The following is a 22,599-nucleotide window of genomic DNA, read 5'->3' on the forward strand; positions in this document are numbered from 1 at the left end:
TTTTTACTATGTTTACATTGACTTTGACTTTGACAAGTCCATCAGTTATCAGTTTTCATTACAAGAAAAACGGCAATTATATTAATTTCCAGTTATTCTAAAGAGATGCTACAGAGATAAATTGGAAGAATTATTAATAAAAGAAAACTCCAGTGTATGCAGTATATTTGGGGTGGGCGGAGGGGGTGCCTGAGAATAATCTAGAAAATCTCATCTAAAGTAAATCTTCGCTCAATCACACAAGAGGAAGATAGATGGCGAACCTCATTATATGGATCTGTTACTGTTCCACAATCACAAGTTGTATTTGTTAAAGTATTATCAAAACTCGCTGAAAAAAAATAGGAAATAGGAAAAATATGAACAGAAACACAAACTGAGCAGAGACCGTCTCCGAGTCATCTGCCACCGCTTTAAATAGCCATGTCAATCACTGGGAGGGTCTGCTCACTGACTCATGGTCACAGTGGGTACTGGATCTTCCCCCAGTACTGGGAGTCGAGACAAGGGGGGAGAGAGACAGACACAGAGACAGAGACAGACACAGAGACAGAGACAGAGACAGACAGATAGAGACAGGGACAGACAGATAGACAGAGACAAAGACACACAGAGAAACAGAGACAGAGACAGACAGAGAGGGACAGAGGGGGACAGGGGGGACAGAGGGGGACAGACACAGACAGACAGAGGCAGACAGAGAGAGAGAGAAATACAGAAAGCAAAAAAGCAAGCAAGAGAGAGATACAGAAATACAGAAAGTAAAGAAAGAAAGTAAAGAAAGAAAGAAAGAAAGAAAGAAAGAAAGAAAGAAAGAAAGAAAGAAAGAAGAAAGAAAGAAAGAAAGAAAGAAAGAAAGAAAGAAAGAAAGAAAGAAAGAAAGAAAGAAAGAAAGAAAGAAAGAAAGAAAGAAAGAAAGAAAGAAAGAAAGAACTTGAGATCTTCTATCATCATGCAACTGTCTCGTCTCATCCTCACAAATGCCACTACAACTCACAGAGCCAACCCACTGCCACAGGTGTCAGGGCACCACTGGCCCTTTCGAAGACTGATGAATAGATTAGGGAAAAAAGCTCAACACAGAGAGAGACAAGCGGGTGAAACCCTGTCAAATTGAGACTACAGACTGACTAAGAGAGATAAACAAGGTCGGAGAGAGGGAGAGAGAGAGAGAGAGAGAGAGGGAGAGAGAGAGAGAGAGAGAGAGGGAGAGAGAGAGAGAGAGAGAGAGAGAGAGAGAGAGAGAGAGAGAGAGAGAGAGAGAGGCTGAGAAGCACAGAGAAATAACTGTAGGGCTAGAGACAGAGAAAGGTCCAGTTCCCTTTTTTGCCTTTTCAAAGGGGTTTTGTTGCATAACCTCCTGGTTTCGCTCACTAGTATCAGCACCTGCTATTCCGGAGAGGGTTTTACAGTCCCATCTGTTTCCTCTGAGGGGGGTGACTAGGGCCTCGAAAGGTGCTCTCAGTTACTGAGGGCATCTCACCTCTTCTCACCTCTTTAACCCATTGATGCCTGATGTTGCATTGCCCAACATTGGCCCTGGCACCTGGAGCTGCATTACGCAACATTCAGGCTCATAAAATGTGAGACAACTTTATTAAAATATCTGTTTGTTTGAGATGAATGGACACATTCTAATGAAAGATGGGGGTCTTAGCGCTTGAATGCAACTTTGAACTGCATATTTTTATGTGCTTCAGAAGCTGAGATATTTATAGGCTGAGGGCAGCTTTTCTTAAAAAGTTCTCAGGCATTCAGCACCCTTTTTTGCAGGTGCCTTAGGCCTCAATGGGTTAAACTGTGCCAGTTGTGCTGGGGGGAAAAACGCTGGTGGAGGCTGCTTTCAAATGCAGCTGAGAGGTCATGTGCACTACACACAGAAAAGTGTATGCAAAATGGCAAATGTTTTAACCCATTGATGCCTAAAGCACCTGTAAAAAACACCTGCTGAATGCCTAAGCCCTTGTCGGGAAAGTTGCCCTCAGCCTAACTATCTCAGCCTCTGATGCACATAAAAACAAGAAATATGTTGCATTTTAAACCCTAAGACCCTCATCTTGCATTAGAATGCGTTCATTCAGCTGTAACATACCCCACATAGTCAGAATGCAGCGTATATGTGTCTCCAGGCACCAAAGATAAAATCATATACGAGTCATCAGGCTAAAATGGGTTAAAACCGCTATGACTGTTATTGGAATGGCCATGCCAGGGGTGGTGGGATTGCTCTGATTGCCCGGGTATTCAAAGTGATCACATACTGTACACTCATAGTACACTTGAAATTCGGGTTCGAAGCTGAGTGGGGTGACATCTCCGTCCTAAAACGGTCTTCTGGAAAATTCTAACTGTGGCTTATTAAAGGTTGGACTACACTTGCTGTGTGACCTTACGTACATGTATAACCCTGCTCGAAGGAAGTGCTCTTACAAAGTCTGCCTTGTCATCTTCATCCTTACTCACTTCATTTTGTCTTTCTGTGGTTAGACTCAATGGCATGATGTGTATGTGTGTGTGTACTCTACTTAACCCTCTGCTAATGTACTTTTTAAAAAACATCCCAACCCTACCTCGCAACTGCACTTGTTCTGTATATTTCCTGTGCACTTTATATTGGCTATGTCCACGATTGTAAGTCGTTTTGGTTAAAAAGCGTCTGCCAAATGCAATGCTATGTGTCTTGTGAAGTTGTGCCGGAAGATTCTCCCCTATCCAGTTACAGTAACTGTCTATGAAGGCAGAGCTTGATTTCATTTACCATGACTACGCCAAAAACAACAGTCCAGCAAAAAAGGATCTCACACACCACTGATGCCAAAGAACGTAAGATTAAAGAATTTTAATGCATGAAGAAAAGAAGAGAAAAAAGTTTAGCACTGATGATGGTCTGAAGGAATAAAAACATTTTGCATGACACTGGGTAGCACTTTTTTTCTTTTCTTTTCTTCATGCATTAATTTTAGGGCTGGGGCTCGATTCAAATTTTTAATCGCATTAATCTAAAGGCTTGGAAATTAATTAATCGAATTAATCGCATTTTAATCACATTTAAATATCTGACTTGAGAACAGTGAAAAATATTTTTTTTTTAATAATTACAATAATTAAGCGTATTTTTTATAATATATATATATTATAATTTATTATTAATTAATGTTAGGCAGTCATGGGTAAGCGGCTAGGGCATAAGACTTGTGTCCCAAATGTTGCTGGTTCGACTACCGACCCGCCAGGTTGGTGTGGGGAGTAATTAACCCGTGCTCTCCCCCATCCTCCTCAATGACTGAGGTACCCTGAGCATGGTACCGCCCCGGCGCACTGCTCCCCTTGGGGCACCATTGGGGGCTGCCCCCTTGTACGGGTGAGGCATAAATGCAATTTCATTGTGAGCATTGAGCACTGAGTGCTCTGAGTTTCCCAGTGGGGCTTTCACTTCACTGTCACTTCACTTTAAAATTTCCAATTTTCACTTCACCCATCATTTCACTTTAGCAGCATCAGTGGTTTGCGAGTGCTTTTTTGCTGGACTATTGGATTACTCTTCTGAACTTAATGCACCCTCCCAGCCACAAACCAAGGGGCAACACCTTACTTGGAATATACACACCAAAAACAACACAATGGACACTGCAAAAAAACTTTGCAAAACTACTTCCTGTCAACAAAAATGACATCAGCTGAAAATAACTTCAGGTCATATCTGATTATCACACCCACACACACTCACACGGATGACTGGCTTCAACTTTAGCACTTTTACCAATTGATTAATTTCCCCGCCTGAACAGTTACTGTGTATCCGATGCATTCAAAGCAGACACATACAGTACACATACCACACGCACGCACGCACGCACGCACGCACGCACGCACACGCACACGCACACGCACACGCACACACACACACACATTTACATTACAGTCAGTGTATACTACACCCTAAACAGTTAGTGCATATCCAAATAGTGTGCATTCAAAGCAGATAGACACACGCACGCACACGCACACGCACGCACGCACGCACACACACACTTATTTGCATTACCTGCTTCTGTTTTGCTTGTGAAACCGGCAGCTTGTTTGATGGCAGCGGCGGTGAGGGCCAGACCTCGCGTTCTCCTCAAGCCATGCTGGAGAACAGCCTCGAACTGGGCACACAGGCATATCACCCTACACACACACACACACACACACACACACGCACACAAACACACACACAGGCACGTACATAAGTATAATATAAACGACTCCACATGACAAAATAACATTTGGGCACACAGGCATAACAGCCAAGACACCCCCCACCACCACACACACACACACACACGTAAGCACACACGCACACACACATACACCAGTGTCATAGAAAGTATTCCACATTACAAAACAAAAATCCACACCAATCAGTTTCGCATGTATTTGCTAGGTAACAAGACATGTGCTTCCAAAAGGAGTCTTGAAATCCTATAGATCCGCAAAATTCATTCACCTGCTGTCCGAGTCTGAAGCGATCTCCTTTCTCCCCCCGAAACGAATTTGGCACTGTGGTGGAGGGAAAAAAATAGAAAGCCAGAAAAGAACACAAAAAAAACACATCAGTTTCTTGATTTCATAGTTTCAGTGGGAGACAATAAGGCCTGCTGTCAACCACCCAAGGCAAAGTCATGACACTGTATCGCGGTAAGGAGGCAATATCGTGATATGGCCTTTCAAAGTTCTGTTACCCTTCAGTCCAGAAAACTACCGCACGATATGATGTGATGGGGCTTCCAAGCTTCAAATCATCATCATAATTATTTTTTTACTTTTTTAAAATTAACTGTTGTACCTATAAGCTAGCATAAGCAAATGAATTAACGTTTTAAAAAAACGTGGGGTGTATTAAATTGTAGGTCAAAGATCGTGATACAAACTGAATCGAGACCTGAGTGTATCGTTACAGCCCTACAAGGCAGAGGTGTCAATTCCATATTCAGAAAATAAAATCCCTGCCCAGGTACACAGGTGAATTCTCTGAGTAGTGCAACAAAAGAAAGCAGCAAATAACACAATCACTGAAACTATTTTAAAAGTTAAATATTACCTACTGCTCGACACGTGCTTTCAGGCACTGGGCTAAATATCTTTCAGCCCTGTAGCTTATTCCGATAAGCCGATTCAAAGCTGGAAGGATCAAATTTGTGGCACGGTTTTGACTTCTTCACACTACTAGGACTGACACCAGTGCCCACGTGCTGCTTAGCTTGGACATTGCCCAAGGGGAACATAAAATGAACAACGGAAATTGGAATAATAATAATAATATGGACATTAAATAGGAATGATATGGGAACTTCATATGGGCACTTCAGAGAGTGAGAGTGAGCACAGAACATTTGCGGTTGTGACCTACCCTACCCTTATATGAGGGAATATGCATTAGGAAGACCAAAAGAATCTTGAATGAGCCTAGCCACCCCAACCATGAACTATTTGAGATATTGGCATCTGGTAAACGGTATAAAAGTTTGAAAGCTTGCACCACCACATTTCAAAACAGTTTCTTCCACCAGGCAATAAGATTGCTGAACTCATGCTTAAGACAACCAAGGCAGCGCACTCTCTGTCTCTCTCTCACTCACTCACCTCACTCACCTCACTCACTCACTCACGTAACAGAATGAATATTACTCTTACACCTATAATGAGATGTCATAAAATTAATATTGAATCTTGAATATTACTAGCCTCACCTGTTTGACCGCGTCTAGCAGTCTCTCCAGCAAGCCTTGCCTCTTCAGGTCATTTTGCTGAGAGCCTGTGAAAAGACATGACATGACATTACATTACATTACACACTCACACACACACACACACACACACACACACACACACACACACACACACACACACACACACACACACACACACACACACACACACACACACACACACACACACACACGAGCATGTGTTATTAATGAATAATTGGTAATTGATGTACTGTATGTAATGAACGCTTCTGAGATTATCCACTAAAAACAAAAAATAAATACATTTTAATCCATACAGTGGTGGTTTTAGTTTAGCTGTGCATTAGAGCATGACACGGGAGTGGATTTTCACTCCCGTCCCATCCCGGTCCCAGAAAAAAAATCCCATCCCGTCCCATCCCGGACTGGAGTAAAAGAAACAAATCCCATCCCGTCCACTCCTGAAAAGAATGTTTCCCAATCCTGCCCACTCCCACTCAAAATCAATCCCACTCCCGTTTCATAGGCTTTTTTAATGAAAAAATAAGCGAGCATTCCCGCTCTCATTCATTTTTATTCCCGCTCCTGCCCGCTCCCATTCATCTTTATTCCCGCTCCTGCCCGCTCCCGTTCATCTTTAAAATTTTGACTCCCATCCCGCGGGAATCCCGCAGGACCCGCGGGACCCACGGGAATTCCTGAAAAATGTCATCCTCTACTGTGGTTGCACCGCTCTGACGTGTGCTACTACCAAAATGCCATTGACTCGACTACAGCAGAGATATTCTATAGAGATATGGCAACATAATAGGTTTCTATGGGCACCTAACATGACCAGGTTCCGGTCTGCCTGAAGGGGCGTGTCATAATGCTCCTACAATGAATAGAACAGTCCTTAGGTCTGCCTAGGTCTGCCTAAGGGGGGCCATAATAGAACCAGGAAACAATGGGCCAATGGAACCTCTCTCGCTCTACTCTCTCTGACTACAGCCTACTACAGGTACAGGTTTCCAATGTGCAACCTTCTGATCATAAGACTCGTCACAGCTCATTCACCATCAGGCCACAGCTGCCCCAGCTGCCCCAGCTTCATAAGGACCTTTAAGCCTCGTCATACAGTACAATTAACTCTTTTGGCCCAGCTGTAGCTCTAAGGGCTGGGCACTGGACTGCTACACCAGCGACCCGGGTTCGATTCCGGCCGGGGTCATTTGCCTAACCTTCCACCGACTCTCTCTCCCCACTCATTTCTCTCTTTCTTTCTTGTCATTAATAAAGGCAAAAAAGCCATAAAAATACCTTTTAAAAAACAATCAACTCTGTGATCCAGTGTTTCTTTCAAAATGGGGACCTGAACAGATACAAATAAGGGACAGGAATACAGAGTATGTCGGCACAAAAAAAAGTTACTGCAGTGAAGTATTCAATGAGTGCAGCATATTTGGGCACACACTAGATTGAACTAAATGGCAAGACTGTGGTAGATTCATTGACAAGCAAGTCTATCACATCACAAAGCCTTACTTCAGGGCCACTTAAAACCCATGTGGTTTTGGCATAGCCATTTATCTAAAAGGCAACACTGCAGCCGATTTAGCAGATTACAGGAAGTCGATAGTTGTTTCCCGTCATTGTGTTGCTGCTGTGTTACCTTGTAACTAATGAATTATCAATGTGCTATCTTTCACTAGTTAATTTTAATTATTGAGCACTACAAATGGAATTGTTATGATCAGCAGATTACTAATCCAAATGGGAGGGGATGCTATGTGTAACTTACTACATGCCTAAATATGTAATTGCATCCCTTAAAAGCTAAGACGCGTGTAGGAAGAGATGCTCATCAAAGCTAACAACAGGAAAATCAAAGCTGAAGAGAGTCCTATAGTGAACTATAGGCCTACTTGGACAATCAAAACAAGCAACGAATGACATTCAGCTTCATGAAATGTTCTTATTTTATTCCTTTTTAAAGCTTGGTTCAAATGCATTATCATAACAGCAGCAAAGCCAACAACAACAGCACAGCACAACCCAACCTTGATGCATGACAATGATAAATGGTTGATATCTTCACTTAGCTGACGCTTTTATCCAGAGTGACTTGCAGTTATTACAATGTATTGGTTACAGTCTCTGAGAGCAATGTGGGGTTAGGTGCCTTGCTTGGGCACTTCAGCCATGAATGAATGAATGTGTGTATGGACACCTTCCTACTGGAAAAGGTGCCTTTCGAACCATCAACCCTTTGATCCAGGGATCAACTCCCTAAGCATGTGGTTCTCAACCTTTTTTAAATAAATGTCCTGCGGACCTCACCATAAAGCCTCCCAACGCTCCCTTGACGTCTTTAATAAACTTCCCAACGCCCCCCTTAACATTAAAAATAAAATGGACTAATGTCACCCAATGGCAACTAAGCACCGCCCTCTTTCAGCTGTATCCTTCTCAATGCCCCCCTAGGGCTCCCCAACACCCCCTTGGCCGCTGCAGGGCCCCTGTTGAGAAAAAACTACCCATTAGGCCACAGGAGACCATCATTAGGCCCCTGGCTTTGTACATTAACATTTCAACCTAAACACTGTAATGGGTTTCCAGTTGTGAAAAATGTAACCACACACTTCAACCAAATGAGATTTCTTTTCCCCCTCAAGGGTTATGCGCATGCGACTGAGGCATTCAACATCTCCAAGGTCTTACAGTGTAAAAGCATGTGTTCAGCACAATTAACTGGCATTGGATGAGGTCTAGTCATTTAGAGTAAATAGAATTCTATTTACTCTCAATGGGTCTAGTCCTCCATACTACACATACATACTGTTTAAAGTCAGCTTAGTAAACTAGGAAAAAGCTACCTGTTCTTGCCTAGATTACCATATCAATACAAAGCCATGCATTGTAAATTTTGAAACAAAAGGCCACCTATCCATGTCAAATTCATGTAGGCTACTCTTCACTGCAGTCTCAAGTCACACACAAATTGTTTTGGTGGTTTTTCAATAACTGATTAGCAGATCTATTAAAATGATATAATTAGTGCACTGTCAGCTGATTCATCTTGAAAGTGTTTGGTTGACAGAACAATACCAACATCTACAGTCATTTTAACACAGCTGCCATAACAACAGCTGCACAACCTTGTGAAGCAACTGGTTTCAATGTTTACAGTGCATGCAACAGGGATCTTCCAAGTAGGTTTGTGGCTTAATCAGATTTGTTAGTGGAGTTACTGCAGCTCAGCGACCGCCTTTTTTTGCTTCGACTTTCACTTTTACCTGTTGTGATGTAACTAGAGCTAATCTGGTTAGGTCTCTAACCTACTTGGAACGTTCCCCATCCTATCCCATTCATGCACTGTAAACATATTAAATGCTGACCAATCAAAAACAGTCTGCTGTTAAACAATGCATTGTAGGTTAGATGTGCTTACGAGTGCTATTACATATTACCTAATATGCTGACATAGCTTCATATCATTTGGCAGACACTCGCCTACGTTCAATCATGTGCATTTTATCCACCATAAATAGCGTCACAAACCCATCATGAAGATCAAGACAGGCTGTTTGCATGACTAAACAAAAAGTATTTAGATCTACGTTGCAATGAACTTGTAAAATTTTAACAGCCTGCAGCTCCGATTCAAGAATGTCATCGACAACAATCTATCTGTCCGAATGGAGTGTGAGGACCTGGCATGATGTCAAGCATGATTTAGCCTACACTACCGATGGCACTAAACACAACCACAGCGACAATACGAGGAATATCCCATTGTTCAATCTGAACATATGTTGAGCAATCAAATGGCTGAATGTTACCGGGAGGTTTTATTGGGAAACGCAACGGTAGCTCTAATAAAATTGCTAACGACTCACCGTTCATTCTGACAGTCGGTGTCAGACTGTGAGGTGGGCTCCACCACACAGCATCCGTGTTCTTCCCCCAAGGTGTCACATAAAAAACCCTGGAGCCGAGATTGTCACTTTGGCCTAATGTGTCATGTTGAACATAGATCCGAAATGATAGTACAGTTGTCCGCACCGCCTCTTCCACATTCCACAAACCTATCGCTACAACTAGTCACTTCTTGGTGATGATGCTAGCAGCTACAAGGCCTGCTCCAAGTCTGTAAACAGATCGTTAAAGAGTACTAGCGTGTCAATTTTGCGATGACATTGTGCTGCAAATGTGACCAGCAGCCCTTGATGAGTCGGGGGAAATAATGTCAGTTATCTGGGTAACTTATTAACAGCCTTGTAACAAATTTATTAGAACCCTGTTGCTTGGATGCTCGGAAGTGAAACAGGGTCTGGAGTCTTGGCGGTCACATGACACACAACGTTGCTTCCACATGACATGGCCAGGTTGGTCACATGACTACTGCTTTGGCCAATCACGAATAACTTCATGCATGTGCAAAGTGTTGTCAAGAGAAGTGCATGTCCTAATAATAATAATAATAATAATAATAATAATAATAATAATAATAATAATAGTAATAATAGTAATAATAATAGTAATAATAATCGGCCCAACAGTCAGGTAAGACTGAAAAGTTTCAAAAGAGCAAGCAAATTATTTTGTCAGTAGTTGCAGGTTTGTATGTGTCCCTCAATGTCTGTACAACATGCCCACAGCAGGTGTCAACATTGAAATGTCTTTAGGAAATAACTTATGCATATGGCCATTTTCCCATCAGTTAAACAGTCCCCCACTCCCTGGTAATTTGCGATGGGGAAATTCAGTCAGGGCACAAAGCCAGAAGATGTAAACAGGTTGTGAGCTCTATTATTATTGCCAGTGTTCTGTGTCCATCTACAACTGTTATAACTCTGTCCAGTCTTTGTAGTGACTAGTACAGTTGTTCCTTCTTCAGTGGAGGGAAGGGGCAGGCTGGAATTGGGAGTTACTCCACTCTGTCCTTCGTGGTGAGCTTGGCTGAAATCTGCAAGGGCGCCTCCAGTTCCTTCTGGGATGTCAAGGGCCTCCTCTTCTTGTAACACCGTTGGTCCTCTTTCCTCCTGGCAAGGCACTGTGGGGATGTTGTGGCAACAGTTTTATTACAGTCAAATTGTTCAGCTTGGAGCAGGCTTTAATACCTTAACTGTGAGGGTATTGGCCAAAATGTTCAACTCAGTTTTTTTTCAGAAAAGAGGCTGCACCTTCCATAAAACACACATTATGGGGAGCGCTGTGGCGCAGCGCACTAAAATTTGCCTTTCGGGGGGTGAGGAGTTCACACATTGCAACCTGTAGCCTAGGGCAGTGGTTTTCAAAGTGGGGGCCGGGGACCCCTGGGGGGGTCACAAGGGGGACTGCGGATAGTTGGTAGGAAATAATTAAATGAATTATTGAAGAAATTGAATAAATAATGTACACCAAATTAAAGAAAAAATGAGCTAAATAATATTCCCATTAGTTAATTTTATATATCCTAGTGGGGCACTTACTCACACTATGGTTGTGAAAGGGGGTGCACAGGAAAAGTAGTGCGGCACGACCCATGTCAGGCCTTGGCTGGGCCAGGGTTCCAGGGTAATGGGGGGGTATGGGGGGCCTTGGCAAAGTTAAGTTTGAGAACCCCTGGCCCGGGCCTAACGGTAGGGCACTGAGTTACTACACCAGTGACCCGGGTTCAATTCCGGCCTGGGTCATTTGCCAATCTTTCCCTATCTCTCCTCCAGTGTCCTGTCAGAAATAAAGGAATGAAAAGCCCTAAAAATATATTTAAAACGGGTCTCTAAATTACACCTATTAAACGCATTACCTTTTCATAATTAACATGAACTGATAGCCTACCATGCACTTTACAATGATTTCAAGTGTGTACAGCAGGCTATATAGATTTTTGGGACACCTATTTATTATTTTTATTTAGATTGGTTAGAGATGGGCGTCAGCTCAATATTTATATTTATTTAAGGTAACATGAAAATTATATTTATTCATTCTAAAACAACAAGTGTGTCCTTTACCACACCACGAAGTACTGTACTTGATTGCAAGTGCATTGTTCAAGTTCATCCTTGACTTACCTCTGTGATTGGGGTCAGTTTTACACGTCTTTCTTCTCAGGAACTGCAGGATCAGTGTCATGGCCAGTGTCATGGCCACTCCCAGGAAGACGAACAAAATCACCAAAACCACTCGTATGCTGCTGCCTGATGATGACTCTATGGCCTCAGCTTTTATTTTCACACCAAGAGACAAGACACAAATAAAATGAACAAAATAATCCTCCATCATTTAGGTACGTATCTTGGTCATATTTGTTCTGAAAACCTATAAAAAAGAAGATAGATAAAAAAAACGTACATGCCTATTCAAGTTTTATACAATCTCATAGAAGAAATTGGCCACATAAGTAAGCACTCGTGCGCATTCCATGTACAGTGTTCAAATGGGTCAAAGACGTCCAACATGACACTGTCCTTCAGTGCTAACAGATGCTTTTGCTTACTGTAACTGTGAAAAACATGACATTTCAAAACATTTTTTTGAAAAGTGAATGCATGAAAGCCACACCCAAAAAAATATTTTAAAAAAACCTCTTTTTTTGCATTTACATTAAGCAAAAGTATCCGTTGCACTGAAGGACATGTTGGACGTCTTTGACCCAAATGTATATAACAGTATATGAACTGTGTATTATTTGTGTATGAGGGAACCATGTAGTCCATACAGGGCTTGACATTAACATTTGCTCACAGTGACTATGGCTAGTGGTTTTCCCAGAGCCAGCCATTCATTCTTTCTACTCTCCATGGTTTTGTTGTCAGTATTTTCTTACAAAGTAGAAGTCTTTTCTTTACCATAATACATCTAATCTCAGTAAATGATAAAGTGATAAAACAAGTTAAATAGTGTTATGAACGTAGAGTGTCAAAATGAAACTATGACATTTAGGATGTGATTTTTCTTGAACTTACATATAACAAAAGGGGAGAAAAACAGGATATTGGCTACTGTGACGGGATACCCAAGAATACGTTACCTGCCAAAGTGACTAGTGAGATTGAAATTATTACCAGGTGCCAATGTCAAGCCCTGAGTCCATATATATTCTATCTCTCTCTCTATCTCTCTCACACACACACACACACACACACACACACACACACACACACACACACACACACACACACACACACACACACACACACACACACACACACACACACACACACACACGTTATATATAGGCCTACAGTAACTTTTCCATATGGGAAACTACAATATGCACAAGTTGTGCTGTAAGATTACTGCATTAAGAGCTTATAATATCAGTCTTACTTCTAAACTTTTTAAAGCCACTGCTGTTTGTTAAGCACACCACTTGTAGCGAATGTGACTACTGGGAGCTGAATAGAAACTTTTGTTTCCTCAGTCTCAATGGTATGACTTTGTAAATACAGTACATGTATGTGTACTTCCAGTAAAGCATTGTAAAAGCATAAGCCTAAATCACTATGGAAACATAGATGGCACCCATATTGAATGAAGCAGCAGCAGTTTTCATAGCTGTAACAGTAGAAGACTCTAAAAGCAAGTCCAAATAGGCCTACAAGCACCCATTTAAAGATCAGGAATATCCTTAATTACTTAATTAATGCATGAATTAATTGCACATGTTTATGAAAAACAATTTTACGGCATTGTGAAAGTATGTGACTACCCATCTCATTCAGGACTACGATATGCAGAAATGTGGTACTTACGCTCAGCACAAAACGCTGTGCAAACTGACGGAGGGGAACCGCATCGCAACACGCAAGACTCGCACTCCTCAGACAGTGAGTCGTAGTACTGATTGGAAGGGCACGGTGCGTCTGCCAGAGACAGAGGCGTGATGTGAACTAAGACCAAGACCAAGAGGCCGAGGTAAGAAAGCATCTTCCCCTTGAGACTGAAGCAGCAGCAGCAGAGAGAGTATCCAGCCTCTGCTTTTTTATGCTCCTGTAAATATATGTAAATGTGTTTTTGGTTGAGAGGGGGCAGCCCCTTTGCTGTACAGAAACTTGTACTGTTTTTTTTTTTTGTCTTGTCCATCAGAGAAAATGTTAAGACACAGTTTGAGAAACAGATCTTTCAAGGTTACATGTTAATTGTTTGCATCGCCAACACGTATGTATCTGAGTCTGACTAAATGCAGGCTTTGCCAATCTTATACCCAGAAATGTCAGAAATGCAAGACATTCTGTACATTTATTACAGTGTACAATGTTTTTTGTCGAAACATGTAATTTGAATCCTTTTGTTATTTGTTGTTATCACAGTAAGGCAAGGCAAGGCAAGGCAATTTTATTTGTATAGTTTCATACATGAATGCAATTCATGGCTTTTTAAACAATTCAATGTGCTGTACAGTAAGGTAAGTATGTGTTTAGTTTCACCATCAGGCCTGTCAGTCAGCTAGTGAACTTGAAGGAACTTAAAAGAGGATGGCCATAAGGAACTGTCACCGGGTTGAACCTCAAAGTTAACATTAGTCGCAGTGTGGTGTGATCAGGCCTATCACAACCAGGCAAGCACTAGGCAATTGCCCAGGGCCCCCAACTGGATGGCCCTGGTAATGACTGGTTATGTACAGTACTTGTGTTCAAATGACAGTTACTGTATGACAACAACTTTGTGTGTGCCAGCACCTTAAATTCAGTCACAGAAAAGTGCAAAGACACTTCAATAATTTGAAGAGAAGGCCCCTAAATACCCCAATATGGTCCAGCTGCGTCTTGTCCAGCTAATACCGCTACGCCCATTCCTCCTTACTAGACCGCCCTCACAGTAACGCCCCTTTGGCTGTTCAAGTTTCTCAAGTCAGTGACATGCTGCCGAATGACAACACAAGCGCCGCACAGGACTTTTTAAAACGACTGAATGGATTTCGCTGCAGCGATCACTCAACTGTCGGTAAGATTTCAATATAAATGCATGAATATACATAACGGTTACTTTACGAGTTGACTTTCAGTCGGAGGGCGAACATTTACCTCGGCCCACCAACTAGCGGTTTTGGCTAATGTTGTTTAGCTTCAAGGCAAGCTAACAGGCCGCCCTTCCTAAGTTTCAGATGTTGTGTGTATATTTGTCATAATGACTTGATGTAGTAGTGCTAAAAATAAACCTTTATATGATCTCTTAGTGAACTTCTCAAAATATATGGGCTATAATGTATAATGTACTTGGGATGGGTTTATCGTTACCCATTGTTTCTGATGGGGCGTTAATTGGTGTGGCACCCCGGAAATCTTCCTCACTTCTGGCAAGGGGTAAGCTGTGTTATTTTTTCCTCCGTGTCACAAACTATTTAATGATGTTTCTGTACTTTAATTTCTCTGTTATTTTATTGATCTTTGATGGGAGCATATTCTGTTACGTTTGTGTTGATATTTTCGTTGTAATTTTCGCTCAAAGTATGTAAATTAGCGCTATTAATGTCCGCGATCGTTATGAAGTTAACAGGTGCTAACGAGCCTATTGTGTCGCAGGAATGCCGTTTGCTTCGCCCCCTTGCAGTGTGCCTCATTGTGTCCGCCCTGTCTGTTGTTTCAGATTGGGAAGTAAATAAATGCTACTGGATCGAGACCCCTCATCTCTCCTGCCTCTTCAATCATCCAAAGACTGTTAAGTTTGTTATTTTAATGTAATGGTCGGTTCATGTCCGTTACATTGACTTGACTTGTCATTGGGTCTGATTTTAAATGTGCCATATAGTTCAATGTGGGAGCAGGTTCACACACTAAATAAGACACTAAGGTCAAGCACAATCAGATTTTTTTTTTTTTTTAAACAATTCTCAGAGCAGAGTAGAGCAGACGTTTCAGGTTACTGCCATCAGAGAGTAGTGACTTGACCTTAGTGTCTTAAGTGTGCTCCCACATTGAACTCTACTTTTTGGGTCCATGCACCTACTTATTTCTAAACATCTAAGCGCAATTATACCCCTGCCTCCTGATGTGCCATATAACCTGTATCTCTCCAATTGTGTGTGTGTGTGTGTGTGTGTGTGTGAGAGAGAGAGAGAGAATGTGTGCACGCAGATATAAGAAGTTGGGGTTGATGATCCACATGATGGTGATGGACCAGGACAGCTCTGGACCTCCTGACTGGCAGCTCCATCCTCAACCTCTTCCTGCCCTTCACACATGTGCAGGTAAGGCCAATTTTTAAAAACTCACTGCATTGTCTGTGGCAAACGTAGGAGAAAAGGAGTGTGCGAGTGAGTAAGTGAGAACCCGGTCATTATACATGTGACCCTTAAAGGGCGTGTGTGTCTCCTAGAACCAAGACAGTGGCAGTGTGTGTCTGTCTGTCTTTGGTTAAGGATATCTTTAAGATATTACCTTGTTGTGGTAACATAATTTTGCTATTTCTGACAGGCAGAGAGGCAGTTTTCTGAAGGATGGTTGATGTCAGTACCAACATGTTGTGATGGAGGCTTCCACCTGAGCTGAACACAGAAACTTGCACACAGTGGTGAGTAAAACACTGAATCTAAAGACAAGCTGGGCTACTTCACAGTGACTAGACCCAGAGATGACTGGAGCACTCAGCAACTTTTTTAGAGGTTTTTTATTTTGGTGCACAAAATGACTGACGTTTCGGCGCACGGCGCACCGGCGCACTCTGAGGAAGGCGCAGGTGCGCCGAAACGTCAGTCATTTTGTGCACCAAAATAAAAAACCTCTAAAAAAAGTTGCTGAGTGCTCCAGTCATCTCTGGGTCTAGTCACTGTGAAGTAGCCCAGCTTGTCTTTATACTGCTGTCCTCGACGGTGAGCACCACCAAGGCTGAAGCGCAGACATCCCCTCTTCGAAAACACTGAATCTGTTTTGTTTGGTTCTGCAATAGAACTATACATATTTCAAACAGTAATTCCTTTCTGTGCTGTGTTCGTTTATTGCAATATGTATAGAGGATAACACAAAACACTGGCACTGTAGTGATCCCTGCACAGGCCAGAAGCTGTGTATCTTCAGCCTGGTGTTCTGCATTAAAATGATGGGTGTGTTTTTTTTTATGTAGTGTATTCTATGTATCCCTCTCGTGTGTGTGTGTATGTCTGTGTGCATGCGTGCAGATGGAAGCAGTCGTTCCTGTTCAGCATTGATATGCCGGTAATGGGTTTGATGAGCCACAGCATGGTGATGGGCAATCAGCATCAGGACCAGGGCACAGAACAGGGCACAGAACCTCCTGCCCTGCCTCTTCATCCTCAACCTCCAATCTTCCTGCTCTTCACACATGTGCAGGTGAGGACAACCTCTAAAATGCACACTTGACTTGAGGCAAAGGGGAGAGATTAGGCGTGCATGCATGCACGCGCACACAAACTTTAAGACAGTAGCAGTGTGTGTGGGGGCATGTGCACAAGCATATGCACGTGCTCATGTCATGTCCTTCTGTAGGTAGATAAGGGGTGGTTGTTTTTGTCTTAATAGTCGTTCATAACATTAACATGCCTTTTTTTGACAGGCACGGAGCCAGCTTTCAGAGGGAGGGCTGATGACACCAGCAACTTCGGATCTGAACCTGATCAACCCAGCACCAACCACTGTGCCGCTCCTCCTCTGCCAACTGCACCACATGGCTCCACCATCTCAAAAAGGCACAGACACTACTCCACTTCCTGCGAAGGATGAGAGAAGAGCCGACCTCCCCACATCGGGCACTCACCCACCTTCTACAGGGGTGTCATTGAGAGCACCCTGGCCAGCAGCTCTCTGTCTGGCATGGCAGCCGTCAAGAGTTGGTGAGGACAGCAGAAAAGCTCATAAGATCACCCCTACCAGCCATTCCGGATCTGTACACTTCACACTGTTCCAAGAGGGCAATGAACATCATAAAGACACAACTCATCCAGCACACAGACCGCCATCCCTACTACCATCAGGGAAGCGCTAGCCCACCATGCGGTGCTGCAAAAGCACACTTGGAAACGGCTTCTTTCCACAAGCCATCAGACTCCTCAACGCACTGAAGAAAACCACATGAATAACCAAGGACACGAGAGAATATTCCATGAACACTTCTTTCACCATGCCACTTACATTTTACTCATTGCACCTTGTATACAGCATATTCACATCACCTGTATGAACTCCTCTGCCGTGTGTGTGTGTGTCCACTGTGTTTGTGTATTTATTGTCCATTCAGTATGTTAATTGCACACTGTTTGGGTGTGAGTGTATTTATAGTATGTATCAGTCTGTATTTAATGTCAATGCCTTATTTTTAGTTATTAGTTAAATGCACATTGGAGACTGGTCAAACACAATTTCAAACTTTGTGTTAACCCTCCATAGATGTTTTTGTCTAATCTACTGTACTAGGCTATCAACAGACCACACAGTTGAGTGCTGTTTTATGCACTCTGAATATGAGGAGAGGAAGAGGTGACCGTTCACACTTCATAGTGTAAAAGTAAACGGAAATAAATTTTCACATTTCATTCCCTGTCTCGTTCGTTCACTTCTTTCAGCAATGTATGTGCCTACATGCAGGGAAGCTGACAGGGGGGACAAAGGGGTCCGTTGACCTGGGCCCAGTGAGACGAGGGGTCCAGGAATGGGTCCTCATTACATTGTATGTAGTCTATGTATTGAGTGGGGGGGCCTTTCAGATGACTTTGTCCTGGGCACAGCCAAAGCTGTCAGCGGCCCTGATTATGTACGCACAAACACTGGTTATGATGGTAGGAAAAATGTTCTGTTTTCTGATGGCCTTTGAATTAAGACAGGCCAATCTGGAACCTCTCCTGGATAAAGAGGTAAGCTTCAATAGTGTGGTCACTCCTAAATCATAGACAGACATGGAGTATGGTAGGCCTATGGTAATGAAGAAATCGTTTTTTCTCCAATATAACAAAAATGGCCTATTGCCATTTCAAATACTATTTCATATATTTTTTCATTAATATCTGCTCTTTCCAAGCTGACCACATTGCCACATAAATGTGGTGAGGTGACACGCATTACTTTAAAAAGTCGGGAATGTGTTGCTGATGTTTTACATCGTTTCAAACTTTTCTAAGTAGCCTATACCAAGTGAACAACCTCGCCAAAAAAGGGTTTTTTTTTATTATTATTATTTGTCCGGGTGTGTGAATATCCTGGAAAGGATGTTAAATCATATATAGCCTACACAGTGTTAACAGTGACCTTGATACACACAGCTAGGTAAGGTAATGTCAACGTCGTCGTGTTGAAATTAAAGCATTTTGGCGACCCGATACGTTGCTATGACAAATTTGTGCATAGCGACACGAGTCCTAAACAGTAGGCTACAATGTCCAAGGTACGGGAAGACAAAGCAAAAGACATTGGGATTAGAAAACGTGTGATTTATCTCACTTTCTTACATAAATTGTTGAGAATATTATGTCAGTGGAATGTTCAGTGAAACGTTTCTCTGGAAGATAACAATTTGGACGGGATATCTTTGTAACAAACATGGAGCCTTCATCCGGAAATGGCCTTGAAAATGACATCATGCAGTATCCCTTCACGATTGGCCAATACGGCAAATGCCGGGAACGCCCATGGGCGTGCTTGCATTAAGGGTGGAACTGTTTTACTGCAGCTGGACCCTTCTCAAATACCTTGAAATTACCTGGGTTATGACACATCTGCCATGCGGGGGTGGAGCTATAGGAGGGGCAAGTGGGGCCTTTGCCCCTGGGCCCTTCTGTATTGGTGGCCCCTATTGTGACCATGGCAGGCCATATGGGGGCCCTATCAGTGTTTTGCCCTGAGGCCCTGTGTGCAATTGTTCTGCCACTGCTGCCATGGCAGATACCAACCCTCTTTTGAATATTGTCATGACTGTGCATGAACACCCAAAATAAACTTCTGTCATCCCAGCCTTTGATATAGAAGTCATTTAGACGAGAAGAGTGTAAGACTTACAACCATGCTTGAAAAATAACCTTCAGTTTTATTTACATCCAACGCTTTAATTTAAACATGCATAAAATTATAAATTATTTACAACATTGAGTATTGCTTGGGAATAAAACAAAGATGTGAGTGATGTGTTTTCAGTCCATAGTTTAGAAGAAAATCTTCTTTGGCAGTGACTTGCTCTCTATTCATCATCTTCCTGAAAAACAGGGGAAAAATAGACGCAGTCTGAGACTCGAATAAAAGAATTGGCATTACAGTTATGTGCAGTATATTTAAAACAACTGAATACATAAATATATCCTGCATTTCTTGTTGACTTTCTCTGCTCTTTTGTCTAAATAAACAGCGTCCACCTTTGCAACATGCAGGCCTCAGAGTTTGAAGGACCAAAGTCTAGTGCACTTTATCTAAAAGATAAATCCTACACAGTATGAGTGGTACGCAGGGATTTAAACACGAGTTGATCATTTACTCAGAGATAAGTTTACCTTTGATTAAAAGCTATTGTTGCTTAAATGCACCCATATGTTCATAACATTTTTGTTCATAAATAGCAATACTGGCCTTGGCTCCCTTCTCATTAACAATGTGCGTCATTACCTTAGAATCACACCACCAACGGGTCTCTGTTGAATTTAGGTGGCTCCGAATGTGAATGTCCATAGGAGATCATGGATATGCCTCCTGGGACTGGTGGTGCGTCATCTGTCCCGTTACCCGGTCGAGCTCCTCTCCCACTTCTTCTGAAAGAGTTTCTGATGCCATTCGTGAGAGTGCTGGAGACCTTCCTCACAACCCCAGAGATTCCTCTACTTTTCTTGAAAGCAAAGACGTCATCTTCCAATTCCTCGGGTGGCACTTCGATGTTACCAGAGTACCAGAAAACCCACCAGATGAGGCTGAGGAAAACAATAACGGCGCCAGCGTACAGTAAAAAGTCGTGGAAGAAAACGTCCCAAAACACTCCACTCAGAAGAATTAGGAAGCCAAGCACGTCGTGGATGACGGCGAACCAAAATGCGCATTTACACCGGCCGATACCATCGTAGTTTTTCTCCATGTTGGCCTGTTTTTCTCTCCAGGTGTGCGCACCACCTCAGGTGGGTTGGAAGGTGGACACTATCTGACAGCATGCAACGCGTGCGTTTCAGAGGGAGAGCAACTCCACCGTGAAATCGGCGTGCGTAAATGTCAGTGAGATATACTCGTGCGCAAATGCTCGTCCCTTGCAAACCATTAACTCTGTACATGAACCGACAGCCGATGGTGTTATCGCTGTTCTATCAAACTGAATGACAGTTGTAAAACTATTATCACTTGCATCAATGTATGGGTACACTAAAAACAAATTAAGTGACTTGTGAAAATGCTAGTGTAAGCAGATCTTCTGCCGATTTAGATTTGGCCAAGGTCCGGGGAAATATGCTTTCCATATATTTTAGTTGTAGGCCAATCCGGGGTTGATTTCTGGGGCTCTGATTTGGCTCTCTCCCTTACATCTTAACACTGCACCCTTACGCAGACGCAACGTGAAATAGCCATAAACTTAATTATAGGTCTATTAAGGCTAGTATTATAATTTTCTGATTGGTGTGGTACCACTGCACCTGGAGAACATTAAATGAGCCAGGTAATAAAAGATGTCGGAGTTCAAGAGAGAGGTTTGAACACGGAACTGTAATTCAGAAACAAAGCACAAAAAATAGGTTAACTTAGGATCCGGGGCATCCATAAGATCTATGCGCAATGCGGGTCAATTTGACCCATAATTAAGTAGGCCTATCTCAGAATGGTTAAGGTGCTTAGAAATATCCATAACTTAATTTACACACAGTTATAGCTTAGAAACTAGTGATGAAAAGTGGTTTAAAAGAAACAAATTTAAAGAGGGATTGCAGTAGCGAATGTCTAATCCGTCTAGCACATCACATGTCATCTTCGGACCCCCTGCGCATTAGCTGCCCTTTGCGCCTGAGTTTGTCCTTGATGATAGGCACCCACACCATGCCCAGGACCACGAAGATCAGTCCGATGGAGAAGCATGTCGCCCCGATAGCAGGGGGCAGCTCGATTACCGCGAACGAGTCGAGCAGTGAGATGATAGCGCCAGCACCTAACATTAGTCCCCCGATTATAATCACTATGATGGGCTTGTGGTAGTAGGTCCAGAGGCGCGGTTCTTGCAGAGCACCGCCGTCGGTCTCCGCGCACAGAGCGCAGCGGCCTGATTTCTCCGCGTCCCGGTCATGGTCACACGACAGAAGCTCTGGTTGCAGCATTCTGAAGTAAAGGAGGCAAATCATTTAAATAAGCATAAACAGTAACGTCCACGAGTGTGTTTTTCGCAGGAATGGACTGCGCACTTACCCTCTGCAGTTCTTAAGCGTCCTCTTTGTTGGGGATGCGTGCCTGTTCTGTGCTGTATCAGGTGGCCTACATGCCAGGTATTACACTGGAGCTCTCCCCATGGACACAAAAGGAGGTTTGGCTTGCACAAACATTCATCCCCCGCTCCCCATTACCGTTGGCATACATGCCACTTTCAAGGTAAACACTTCCCAACTGCATGCAGTAGCCTATTGTCACTTCACCCTATGAATTCAAGTTCTAGTTGCATTGTTTACATTTGCGAGAGTGGCCATTAAGGGCCAAGGGGACGGTATATTGTTAATGGATTTATGTTGACAGTTTGTCATTTTTTAAAAGCAGGGGTTAATTTGAGACATGGATAATTTGGTGATTTGATATGGTGATTTGCCTTTTTTTAATGTTGAAGGTGTAATAAAATGTTTGCGACCATTTTTTCCACAATGAGTTTGTGTCAGCGCTCAGCCATCCAATTCAATCGGTCTAGGCCTAAGGGGGCTTTACCATTGAACTTCCTGAGCAGAAACTGTAGGGCCTACAAAAGGTTTTGACACCAATGCAGACTGTGGCTTTACTACAGAGATTAAATAAGA

General features: G+C 42.7%; 3 protein-coding genes and 1 long non-coding RNA gene across 5 annotated transcripts in view; 1 reads left to right on the top strand and 3 right to left on the bottom strand.

The window, feature by feature from the left end:
- The window catches only part of snx29 (sorting nexin 29), a 272,778-nt gene extending 262,721 nt beyond the window's left edge, over positions 1-10,057 (bottom strand). Inside the window, exons 1-4 of the mRNA XM_063220583.1 lie at positions 9,611-10,057; positions 5,733-5,797; positions 4,490-4,542; positions 4,046-4,170 (exon numbers count right to left, since the gene is read on the bottom strand). Coding sequence (XP_063076653.1) covers positions 4,046-4,170; positions 4,490-4,542; positions 5,733-5,797; positions 9,611-9,617 — 250 coding nt within the window. The 5' untranslated portion in view covers positions 9,618-10,057. The remainder of the gene's footprint in view (positions 1-4,045; positions 4,171-4,489; positions 4,543-5,732; positions 5,798-9,610) is intronic.
- Positions 10,058-10,480: 423 nt separating this feature from the next.
- On the bottom strand, positions 10,481-13,628 carry LOC134466978 (tumor necrosis factor receptor superfamily member 17). Its single transcript, XM_063220906.1, has 3 exons — positions 13,454-13,628; positions 11,771-11,920; positions 10,481-10,767 (listed from the first exon to the last, which is right to left on the bottom strand). Exons 1-3 carry the CDS (start codon positions 13,626-13,628, stop codon positions 10,481-10,483), a joined length of 612 nt encoding a protein of 203 aa, XP_063076976.1.
- Positions 13,629-14,454: 826 nt separating this feature from the next.
- On the top strand, positions 14,455-17,397 carry LOC134467388 (uncharacterized). Of its 2 annotated transcripts, none has more exons than XR_010038530.1 (5): positions 14,455-14,645; positions 15,288-15,888; positions 16,115-16,211; positions 16,816-16,987; positions 17,211-17,397. It is a non-coding gene; the product is annotated as an uncharacterized LOC134467388 (long non-coding RNA). The 2 variants fall into 2 exon arrangements; XR_010038531.1 differs by lacking the exon at positions 14,455-14,645 and adding an exon at positions 14,665-15,004.
- Positions 17,398-21,349: 3,952 nt separating this feature from the next.
- Positions 21,350-22,298, bottom strand: LOC134467389 (phosphoinositide-interacting protein-like). The gene is made up of 2 exons (XM_063221285.1): positions 22,007-22,298; positions 21,350-21,919 (listed from the first exon to the last, which is right to left on the bottom strand). The coding sequence occupies exon 2, from the start codon at positions 21,916-21,918 to the stop codon at positions 21,565-21,567; it is 354 nt and encodes a 117-aa protein (XP_063077355.1). The 5' UTR covers position 21,919; positions 22,007-22,298; the 3' UTR covers positions 21,350-21,564.
- Positions 22,299-22,599: the final 301 nt, after the last annotated feature.

This window comes from Engraulis encrasicolus, chromosome 17, assembly GCF_034702125.1.
Source record: "Engraulis encrasicolus isolate BLACKSEA-1 chromosome 17, IST_EnEncr_1.0, whole genome shotgun sequence".
Taxonomy (NCBI): domain Eukaryota; kingdom Metazoa; phylum Chordata; class Actinopteri; order Clupeiformes; family Engraulidae; genus Engraulis; species Engraulis encrasicolus.

Bases quoted from the DNA above. Each gene is read 5' to 3' on its own strand.
- LOC134466978 (XM_063220906.1), bottom strand. From the start codon at position 13,628: ATGCTTTCTTACCTCGGCCTCTTGGTCTTGGTCTTAGTTCACATCACG. The intron at 11,921-13,453 runs GTAAGTACCACA...TGAAAATAAAAG, and splicing joins CACAGCGTTTTGTGCTGAGC to CTGAGGCCATAGAGTCATCA. The intron at 10,768-11,770 runs GTAAGTCAAGGA...ACATCCCCACAG, and splicing joins AACTGACCCCAATCACAGAG to TGCCTTGCCAGGAGGAAAGA.
- LOC134467389 (XM_063221285.1), bottom strand. From the start codon at position 21,918: ATGCTGCAACCAGAGCTTCTGTCGTGTGACCATGACCGGGACGCGGAG.